This window comes from Pygoscelis adeliae, unplaced genomic scaffold (genome assembly GCF_000699105.1).
Source record: "Pygoscelis adeliae isolate BGI_AS28 unplaced genomic scaffold, ASM69910v1 Scaffold174, whole genome shotgun sequence".
Classification (NCBI taxonomy): domain Eukaryota; kingdom Metazoa; phylum Chordata; class Aves; order Sphenisciformes; family Spheniscidae; genus Pygoscelis; species Pygoscelis adeliae.
Window position 1 is genome coordinate 5,896,495 of NW_008824676.1, and position 11,870 is coordinate 5,908,364.

General features: G+C 41.1%; 1 protein-coding gene across 1 annotated transcript in view; it reads left to right on the forward strand.

Moving 5' to 3' along the window:
- Positions 1-4,954, forward strand: part of ZFPM2 (zinc finger protein, FOG family member 2) — a 252,493-nt gene extending 247,539 nt beyond the window's left edge. Inside the window, exon 8 of the mRNA XM_009323098.1 lies at positions 2,463-4,954. Coding sequence (XP_009321373.1) covers positions 2,463-4,954 — 2,492 coding nt within the window. The remainder of the gene's footprint in view (positions 1-2,462) is intronic.
- Positions 4,955-11,870: the final 6,916 nt, after the last annotated feature.

Genomic DNA, 11,870 nt, shown 5'->3' on the forward strand with positions numbered 1-11,870 from the left:
CTTTGAGTGTGCTGTTTAAATTTGTTTTGAATTAGGTCTGGAAACACAAGTTACAAGTTTGCAGAACATTCTGCATTGGAGTTTTCAGTAGCAAAGAAAACCTACAAATAAGAAAGACTGCAGTGTCAGGTATGGGTGTGTTGGCTGTCTAGTGTACAGAGCTGTGTCTGGAAAGATGAAAGGGCCCTACCGGAGTTACTGATCCTCCTGTTAAATGGATGGAGTCTAAAGGACACTAATGTGTACTTTATTCACAGAAGAAAGCCTTATTCAGCTGCAGCGTAAAAACTCTTGGAGGAGTGGGAGTCTGCTCTGTGGACTTGGTGAAGTGAAAAATGTTCGTCTGATACTTAGGCGGCAATTACAAATCTAGGAGGCATCATGTTGCCTTGGAGGAGTTTGGTACCTCCCAGAGCAGGACTAGAAGAGTGCTGAGTGAGAAACTTCCTTATGTAGACAACACAGACAACACTTAGCCATTCGTTTAGAGGTCAGATCTTTTTGTGCTTCCAGATCTTAACTTTGAATATCAGGCCATTGCCATTTTCTGTCTCCTCCCTAGCAAATATTTCACTGTTCAGTGAACCAGCAGAACAGTAGGAACAGCTTCAACAAGAGCAGGTGAATGCAGCCCAGCATGTCTTACAGCCTAGTAATTAAAACCAGGTACTCTTGGAAGATAACAAATTCATTTCTCTCCAAGCAGAGGAAAATACTGAAATCTTAGTCATTGTGTAAAAGGGTTGCTTCAGCTCTTTTCGTTTAGTGACATACTGTTGGCTTAGGTGTAGAGAGGGTTTTCAGCCATAAGCTGTGAGTGATCATGTCTTCTTGCAATCTAGGGATAAGCATCTGTGATCCTTGAAAGACATAGGTCTGAGATCCTCCTGAATTTCTAAGAATCTTTAGGTGTTTCTTAGATCTGAGGCTAAAAGTCGGGCCTTCCCTTCCTTTTTAGTCATAAACCAGTCAGTTCAATCATTCTTGCTCTCTTGCAGATCCTGTCAATCTTTATTTTTCTATACAGATTATTACAAGTTATAACAGCTTCTGCAGTAGGAATGAAACATTCCTCTTCCAAATGCCCTGTAAGCTAGTGCTGTGTTTGCTTCAGGTTCTGTTACAGTTCCTGCTGGGGGCTGCAGCAGACCCACAACACGGGAGCATGGAGCCCCGACTGAAATGCAAAGTCTGTTAGGACACTCCACTATGATTGTATCACATGATGTGGAAACATATGAAACACCATCTCATGGCAGTGGAGGAGCTAAAGCTTGGTATGCCCTCCTGGTGAAAAAGTGCCTAACGGGGAACAAGCACTGATTAAAATGCTGTGTATCTCCTCGTCTTCCTGCTGGCCTCTGAGTCCCACGGTAGTTCAAATTCTAAGCGTTGCTCACAACTGTGGGAGTCACCGATACTAGGGGAGAAGTGAGGGCCTCCAGGTCCAACAGAATGACTTCCCACAGATTGAGCCACAATAGTCTTACAGGTTTATATTGTCCAGCTACCACGAACCTAGTTTACCTGACCAAGGCGTGGTGTATGTATGTGTGTGTAGATAGAATAAATATCCATTTTAGATTCCGAATACCATCCCGACCAGTTTCAGGTTTTATTGTCTAACAAATAATCAGTATCTGTGTTGTTGCAGGAGAGAATTTTGGTCTTGTCTCTTTTTAAGCATTTCCAATTTCTAAATACCATGAAACAATTTGTTTTTTTGTTTCAGCGGTGATTGTAAGATAGCTTTGAATGTACTGTTCTTGATAGGGAAAGCTGTAATGATTTCTTGAGGAAAAGATGTTGTATTACAGCAGTAGCTGCCTATGGCCATTATATGTGGAAGGTGAAATGTTGGTGAAGTTGTGTCTTACTCCCCCCCCACCTTCACAATGAACACAACTCATCAGTCCTTCCTGATGAGGATAGTTCTGTTCACACACTACAGCCAACTCATGCGAGCAAGGAGCTGAGCATCAATAATGCTCAAAGTGCTACTTCTGTCTGGCTTTCAGGCACTCTGAGTTTGAGGGCTGTACCTCAAGCCACATCATAACCTCGAGCCTCTTGGCTTTGATATGCTTTCTGTGCATTCAAAATATCCAGTGATTGTGTGTGGGGAACATTATGTCTCCCTTAGTTAAAACTGTAATTTCTAAGACCTTTTCATTTATTCCAGTCTATTTTTATCCTTTGCCTTGTTCTTTCTTTCATCTCTGCTGAATGCATGCAGATGCTAAGGCTCTCCGAAGCAGAGCAGAAGTCTTGGAATATCCTCTAGCAGTTCGAGGAAAGAAATTCTGAACCAATTCAAGTATTTTCAGGGTGACTGACACCATCCCATCAGAAGAAAATTAGTCGTTCTCACTGTGTTTGTACCTTCTGTGCAACTGATTTTCCAGTATACGTGAAGGGCAAAACGGTCACTTTATTTTGTATTTTACTTGTGTTTTCTATAGGAGTGAAAATGGAAGAATTTCTCCCGCCCGGTGCTAGTCTGAAATGCACAGTTTGTACTTACACTGCAGACTCAGTGATTAACTTTCATCAGCACCTGTTCTCGCATCTTACTCAAGCTGCCTTTAGATGCAATCACTGCCATTTTGGCTTCCAAACTCAGAGGGAGCTACTGCAGCACCAAGAATTACATGTCTCTGGCAACAAGATTCAGAGAGAAAGTGACATTGAACACTCTCCAAGTAGAAACGAAGAAGGTTTACAGCCAGCGACAGACCTGTTGAGCAGAAATGATGTTCCCCAGAGCCAAAAGACCATGCAGACTAAAGATGCAAGTTCTGATACAGAGCTTGATAAATGTGAAAAAAAGGCTTCACTTTTCCTTCCAAACCAGAGGCCAGAAACACAGCCTGCAACGAATAAGCAGAGTTTTTCGTACACTAAAATAAAATCTGAACCATCCAGTCCAAGACTTGCTTCATCGCCAGTTCAGCCTAATATTGGTCCTTCTTTCCCAATGGGACCTTTTCTTTCCCAGTTTGCTTTTCCCCAGGACATCACTGTGGTTCCTCAGGCTTCAGAGATATTAGCCAAAATGTCTGAACTGGTCCATCGAAGACTGAGGCATGGAAGTAGCAATTATCCTCCTGTAATTTACAGTCCTTTGATGCCCAAAGGGGCCACATGTTTTGAGTGTAACATAACATTCAATAATTTGGACAACTACTTGGTACACAAAAAGCATTACTGCAGCAGCCGATGGCAGGAGATGGCAAAGTCACCAGATTTTTCCAGTGTTCCAGAAAAAATGCCAGAAGCTGTAAGTCCCAGTAATGGTCAAAGCTCTATAAACATCCTGACTGCAGCTCCTCACACATCAGATCCAGAGAGTCAACTTCTGCAGCCATCTTGCATAAACTCTTCCAGTGTTTTAGATTTGATTGGGCCAAACAATAAAAGTCATGAAAAAGACTTTACAGCACAATCGAAGAAGTTGTCAACTGCAAGCAACAGCGATGAGAAGATAAACGGAAAAGCTTCTGATGTGAAGAATCCCAATGCTCCTTTAGTAGAAGGGGAGAGTGATCCTAACAAGACCACATGTGAAGCTTGTAATATTACTTTTAGCAGACATGAAACGTACATGGTCCACAAGCAGTATTACTGTGCCACTCGCCACGATCCCCCACTGAAGAGGTCAGCTTCCAACAAAGTGCCTGCCATGCAGAGAACAATGCGTACCCGGAAGCGAAGGAAGATGTATGAGATGTGCCTACCAGAGCAAGAGCAAAGGCCACCACTGGTTCAACAGCGATTTCTAGAAGTGGCTAATCTTGGCAATCCTTGTACATCTACTCAAGAATCAACAGAAGGCCTTGGAGAATGTTACCATCCACGATGTGATATCTTCCCAGGAATAGTCTCAAAGCACCTGGAAACATCACTGTCTATTAACAAGTGCGTTCCAGTTTCAAAGTGTGATACTCCCCACTCCACTGTGTCTTGCTTGGAGATGGATGTGCCGATAGATCTCAGTAAAAAGTGCTTACCCCCATCAGAGAGGACGTCCACTTCTCCCAAAAGGCTGCTGGACTACCATGAGTGCACAGTATGCAAGATCAGTTTTAACAAGGTAGAGAACTACCTGGCTCACAAGCAGAATTTTTGCCCTGTCACTGCCCATCAGCGTAACGACCTGGGACAGCTCGAAAGTAAGGTGTTTCAAAACCCAGAAAGTGAAAGAAACAGCCCAGATGTCAGTTACGAAAGAAGCATAATCAAATGTGAGAAAAATGGAAACTCAAAACAGTCCTCTCCTAATGGAAACTTATTTTCCACACACTTAGCAACACTTCAAGGACTAAAAGTCTTTAGTGAAGCGGCCCAGCTTATTGCTACAAAAGAAGAAAACAAACATTTGTTTCTTCCACAATGCCTTTACCCTGGAGCAATAAAGAAAGCTAAAGGAGCAGATCAGCTTTCTCCATATTATGGAATAAAGCCAAGTGATTACATTTCTGGTTCTCTCGTCATTCATAATACTGATTTAGATCAAAGCACAAATACAGAAAGTGAATCTCCTAAAGGCCAGGCGCCTTCAAATGGATGTGCTGTGCAGAAGAAAGAGTCTCTTCCGCTATTGCCGAAAAACCGAGGCATGGTAATAGTTAATGGGGGACTAAAACAGGAGGAAAGACCTGCCGCAAACCCACAACAAGAGAACATTTCGCAGAATCCTCCACATGAAGACGGGCACAAGTCTCCTTCTTGGATCTCTGAGAATCCCTTAACTGCAAATGAAAATGTCTCTCCAGCAATTCCTACAGCAGAGGAACAGTTGTCTAGTATAGCTAAAGGTGTGAATGGTTCTACCCAGGCCCCAACCAGTGGAAAGTATTGCCGACTGTGTGACATCCAGTTCAACAATCTTTCAAACTTTATAACTCATAAGAAGTTTTATTGCTCGTCACATGCAGCAGAACACGTCAAATGAAACAACTGGTCAGTCACCTTTGGTACCTGTGTTTAGCATATTGTTCCATACAGTCTAAAGAAAGCTGTTTGAATTACATCTGGACAATCAGGAGATTTCACTGTTGCTGAGTTGAAGACTTAAAGGTGTAATTTCATTACAGTCCATTAGTAAAGTGTATTATTGGTGCCATTTTCAAAAATATTAATTTATTTTACCAGCAGTATTCATAGCTGTAGTTATGTTATTTTTTATTTAAAAACTTTATATTAAAGTCATTTGTAATGTTATTGTATAGTTATTGTGTAGCACATATGGTTTGCACTGTATAGTAGATTTTAAAGAAAATAGTCACAAACAATACAGAAAAGCATTTTAGAAATAGCTTCAAAAGCACTTGTGTATCCTGATTTTTTTTCTTATATGCTGTTGCAGATATATGTATATGCTAAAATATAACTTGCAAAGAAGTTTCAACTATGCTGTCAAGTTCGCCTTAAAATTTCAATTTTTTGAACAATTGGGCTCAGTTTGCACTTTATATTTTAGCAGATACAGTACCTTAGTCATTAGGCTTTGCATTTGTATGTAGCAGTATGTTTCTGTCCACTTTCTTAATCTGAAACGTACGTTAAATGAAGATGGCAATTTTTTTCTTGTATAGTACTTGTATTTTCTTTCGCTGATGCATCTCTGTCTCAATTTTTAAACCTTTGCTGTTAAATGCAATACTTTATAAAGAATGAACAGAATTACTGGAAGCAGTATTGTATGTAATGAGGTCATATCAATCAGTTTTATCTTTTGAAAGGCACAGTCTAAAACAAAACCCTAAACTCAATGCTGCAATTATGAATCTAATTCATATATAAGATATATTTAAATATAAGAGTAGCAATACTGCAACTGGTGATCACAAAGATAATGTTCTACTTCTGATAGAAATAATTTCTCAACAAATGTTGTTACTATGCATGTATATGGATGGAATAAAATTCCAGATCATTGGAGATGTTTGGCAGTAATTTCTTTAAATTTGTTTAATTTTGTTTTTCAAGGAGTATTTACAGCTCACAAACTGTAAAGAAGCTCTTAGGAACAGGCCCCCTCTTCAAGGGAAGCTAAGTGTTCAAAGAGAAAATGAGTACAAAGGATGCCTCCTCTTCGAGGGAGTCCTTGCTGACAGGTCACTAACACAACTAAGTCTAGGACAACCTAGTGAACTAAAACTTAAAATGTGAAGGTCTGAAACCAGGAAGGCTGTTCCCTTTATTGGAGCTAATGAAGGCATACTTCCCTGGCAGTACCTCCATATGTCAAAATCGGTGGAACAATCTGCTTCATAACACCTCTGGTACGATTCTTTATGTGTTCAGTGCTCTTATATGAAAAACAATAACACTCATTTAAGTAGAACAGCAGTTTGCTCCGCTAATTCAATATAGAAATACTATTCAATAATTTATGTTATATTAAACTCTGAACTAATGCACAATTAATACCTTTCACTTGCAATTGTTCAGTCTCTTGTCCGCTGTTTTCATTTAAAAAATGGATATTATAAAAGTGACCTATTGGTGCATTTTTCATGCTACAAATCTGAAAGCAAAACCATGACCCGAATAGTCACATAAACAGTTGTATTTAATTTAGTTCCTATATCAGCCAAAGAAACAATGCAGAATCAAATACATAAAAGGATGATATTTCAACTAAGGAGCCTAGCGTAAGAGTATGCAATACCACTGACTTTCAGCAACCCCATCCTTGTGTACTTTGAAACTGAACTCATCCTTTTTTTGTTTGTAAGTGTAGGTGAACAGGTACATGTGGTCCAGTAGCAAAAATACTAACCACTTCAAAAACTATTATTAACAACTCTGGTGGTTAGCTGGGCTTTAAATACAGAACAAGAGTGCTTAAAATTGTGCTAATTCTTACTCTCACAAAGATAACAGGTGTACACATTAATTTCAGTAGGACCAAAATTGGTCCTGTAGCAAATACTTTGGGTAATAAGTCTCGTGAAGGAGAAAAAGCGTTACAAACACAGGGAGAATAAAAGAGACAAATCATTCATGATTGTCAATTAAACATTTATTAGAAATTACCACACCAATATATCTAAGACTCCACAATATTTAAGGTAGTACATTTTTACCTTCTTGGTGGCAAATGTTATTTTGAAGATTATCCGTCATACGATATATTGGTTTAAAGAACTATCTGGACTGAAATAAGCTAATTCTGAAAGATCTACATGCATAGACAAAAACTTTTTGGTGGAGTTAGAAAGCCACAGGTAGTGTAATTTACAATTGCTGAGCTCTAGGGGTGTGTTTAGACTGTGAGAAAGTAAAGGAGACTATCAGGGTTAAAGGGAGTACCTAGCTGAAAAGTGGTGCCGAAAGAGAAAAGCCTTATCACAAAGCATTTCTGATCTGGAAATGCTGAGGGTCCCTGATACGTTGCAGAGGTAAATTAAAGCCTGCCATGCTGCATTATATTCTTCCCACTGGCTAGTCCAATCGCTTTCACACGACAGAATATACCTGGTAGCATTTTCTCTTTATAAATGTCAGTAATCTATATTTGCTACCCACCTAGCTAGTGTAAAGTTTTACTTTCAGAGAGTGTGGAACTTTGAGGTTTAGCACGTGTCAGAGTTGCTAGGTGCTCCGGTGAAGTGAGTAAAATGTGTACAAAATTGAGTAACTCTGTACCCACAGATGAACAGGTTGTGCTTGTTTTGAACTTGTAAAAAGGGGACTGGTCAACCAAATAGGTGATTTATAAGGAATATACACTCTTCCCTCGTTCTGCTCTTGCATTTTTGTAGGTTTATTAATTATTTATCAAATCACATCCTTAGTGAGTTTTTGACACCTGGAACTCGGCAGAAGCAGAGCACCTTGGTTAAATGGTTTGGATCTGCTAATCCCTGTCAGCTGGAGTCAGTGCATAAATCTTTGGGGGTCATTTGTCATGCGGTCCGTCATGTCGCCATCTGAATTTTTTACACGATGGTGATTTTTTTCATTGTAACCATAAATCAGGTGGACATGCCTAATGCAAGCAGTAAAGGGTATTGCTACAAGCTGATGTCTGTTTGTCTTGAATTAATTATAAAATGTTAGGGTTGTGGTGACATTTTCTCATTGCTACAAATAATCATAAAACTACGTCATTGGTATTTGCTGTGGATCCACACTGCTAACTTTCCCAGTCTCTCATTTCTATCAAATAACTGTTGAGTACATTCGTTGTCTGACACTGTCCACAGGAGTGTAGTAGTCACATCCCAAACACGATCTGAGTGGATGTGTAAGGTGATTGTTCCCTTGTACAGTAAGTGCTGCACCACTGAGAAATGCAGAAGGAAAAAAATAAAAACAACTAAAAAAACCTGATGTAGAAATTAAAAGATGAAATCAAAGCCAGAACCATCATCAAGGTGAGGTGGAGGTGGGCTAGTTCATTTTCCTGAACGTACATAATCTATGAACCAGAATCCACTCTAAAAAGGCGGAGCTGAGGTGGAGCTGTGAACAGCCTGGAAAACCTGGCTTAAAGAAAATGCCGTGGTGAGTAAAATGGAAGAAGGGTGGTGGGGGATAACCTCACTGAGGGGCAAAGAAGATAAGGAAAAAGGGAATCAGCACTCTGTTAATCTGGAGCGTGCAGTATGGGTACACTGATGCCTGCAGAAGGCAGCAGTTACAGGGCATCGGCACTACAAAAACACTGCACATCCCAGGAGGCCCGTTGAGAGAGGCTAAAATACTGATGAGACAAAATCCTTGGAAGATCACTGCCAAACGCTGAATATTGCCAGTGCAAAGATTCTGGCTCCTGGTGGTCTCCTTTGCCCCAAGGCTGACAATGAGGAAGAGAACCACAACTCTTCCCACCTTCCAGGTCACTTTCACAGGCGGGGCACTGCGCTGCCAGGAACTGTCGGGACAGACACCGCACAGAACGGATGTGTGTGACCCTATTGTAAATTAGAGATAAGTCAGATACCCAAGCTTCAGCAGTGTTAGCCTGTGAGCATGCCTGGTCCTCTCGTCGCTGACAGTGCTTTGAATCCAGACGCGTTTGAGACCCCTTGGAACCCCAGCAAAATGAACTAAAATAATACTGGTGGTACTTGTGTATGGGGTGAAACAGAGCACGGGGCGGGGAGGTGGGCAGGAAGTCTGCACTCACATAATTAAAGCTTCTCCATAATATGGAGGCACAAGATGGATGAATTGTGACTGGAAGCATGAGACAAGAGCTTTTGTGCTGGGGTGAACAGGAAACTGTGATTCTGACAGTTTCAACTTCTAAATAGATGTTTTTCTTACTATATGCACAGACATACACATACGTTATGTATAAAACATACACAGAGAGATGAGCATGTCCGAAAGAGGGAAAGAACCTAAACTAGATGAAGAAGCTAGATCAAGCAGCTGAATGAGGTGATTAGACAAATTCTTTGTTGCAGAAGTAATAGCCAGACTCTTTAATCCTCATTGCATAGGTAACTGGCACCTTTTGGTGCATGGAGGGTGATGATACATTCATTCACTTCCAAATTTAAATGTGCTTCTGGCAAAATTGCTCTTTCCCCTTTCTGCTCTCAGCTGCTTTGCACAGGTCCCAGGCCAAGGTATTTGTTTCTACCTACCAACTCAATTGCCGATGCACTCATTTTTTCCACCTGCCAGCTTAGTTGGTTTTGTAATTGTTTTGTTTTCTGTTTGTTTGTTTGTTTGTTTTTAAATTGTTCAATCCATCTTGAATCAAGGTGCCTGATTCAGGGCGGAGGCAGGTGAAAGGAGCCACCTGAACTGGTGTTTTGGAGAGGGTGGTAATCTCCACTAGCGAGGTGGTGAGAGGCAGCTGCTGCCAACTCAGCTGGGGCAGTACATGAGCGAGCCCATGGAGAGCACCGGTCCTGCAGCATTCACACGACTCCCTTAAAGACCTCAGCCTGGCAGGAACCCTTAACAGCACCATTAATAATAAAAACAACAGCTCACATACCACTCAGTTTTGTCTGCATATGGCTATGAATAACAGTTGTTCCTTTCAAACTTTTCGGTAGGGTGCTGAATAAGAAAAGCCACAAGTGTGATGAGTAGAACTGAATAAAGCTGGAAACACCTTCAGAAGTAGTTTTCATCTCAGCTTTCCCAGTTCTAGGTGTTCTTACTGAAACTGTGAAGCCAGGTGCACAGTGGTGAAGAGTTCATCTTGCGGTGATGGCTATATGTAAATGCAATCACTTTTCAGGACCACCAGCATTGCTACTGTTTTGAAAGCCCATCTGTTATCAAAAAAGTTTTCTGCTCAATTTTTCACATTCGCTAATAATTTCCTTGCTTTAAGAAGAGAAACATCTGCGTGCCAGAAGTTCTGTCCTGTAGTTGTGACTTGCTGATACAAAGCAGACTGTAGAAACCACAGTCCTCAATCTACATAGTGCCAAAAGCAGCCCTGCCACTCCCAGTCCTGTTTGAAGCATGAGCCTCAAGGGTGGTAAATGGAAAAGCTGAAATGTGAAATGGTAATACGGCTTCAAGTTTACGTAGCCCTAAAATAGTGTCCCTGCATGGCTGATTTATTCAGTCACTTGGGAGGATTCACCTTCAATTTGTCTGCTGTCCCTTTTTTGAGGAAGCCTTGTTAAACCCCTTGCAACTTGAGTCTTAGGGGGATATGGGGAAAATACCAGTGGGCTGATTATGTTGGCGTTTGGCTTGAGGGAGAACAGACTGCCGCTTTGATGCTTTGCTATTTTTGATCTCGTGCTAATTCTGATGAAACTACCCCCAAGAGATACGTTTATGGAATCTAATAAAAGACCTATAGGTTCAAAGACTGATCAAGGAAGAAAATTGTTTTAGAGAGAAGCCCTCTCAGCCTGTGATTGAAGTTTCTATAATAGGGTAAGTATGCAAAGGGAAGGGAACATGTTGGTTTACTGCCACAAGTTTTCAAAGTAGAACAGAAAAGGAACCCCCTCAAATGATGACTTTCAACAAAAAGAGCAAGTAAGAAGAATTTGAAAAAAAAAAATCTGTTTAGATGGATAATCGTTGAACTCTTTTCTAGACCAAAGGAAGGAAACTCTGCAGGTGTAATTTAGGGAAGATTAATTTAAAAGTCCTTCCCCTTCCACTCCCTTAAAACCAAAAGCACAACAGGGCAGTGTACACAGCAGAAGCAAGGTGCAGGGTGCTGGGATGCAGCCACGTGTGACGAGGGTTACCCTGCATGCATTTGCCACACCTTGTTTTGCACATCCCTAGTCTGGCAGGTCTCTTGTGGCTCAGCCAGGTGAATAAGGTCCCCCGCGGTGCCAAGGACCTGCCTGGGCCTGGGACAGCTGCTCTGGCAGCTGTTCATTAGCACTCTTAGCTGCCAGCAGAAACAGGGTCGTCCTCTATCGGAGCAGCACTGGGTGGAAGAGGCACAAGCTTTCCAAGTATATCCACAAGTATATGAACATTTATTGCTGGCCAGCTGACACTGCACAGCTTACTCCCACAAGCTAACTTTCTCATTTAATTTGTAAAAAACACAAGATTGATTTTAAAGGACTAGGCATCTACAAGGCAAAGAGCTACCTATTGGGAGGTGTAAAAGTAAGAGCAGTATTTATGTTTTTAGGAGGTTTTCAAAATAGTAGGTTTTTTCCTTGTTGCTTTTCAAATTATGCCTCAAATACATATAGAAATATATCAGTGAGAGATTTCTCTTTTATCACTTAACCATAGCAGAGACAAACCCATCTGGGCTGCTGCATTGTGGCAAGATATTGCTGCCTGAGTAGAGAACCTGGTTATAAAAGTCCGTCACGTAGATGCTCACGTACCCCAGAGTCAGGCCACTGAAGAACATCAAAACAACCAGCAGGTGGATCAGGCTGCTAAGATTGAAGTGG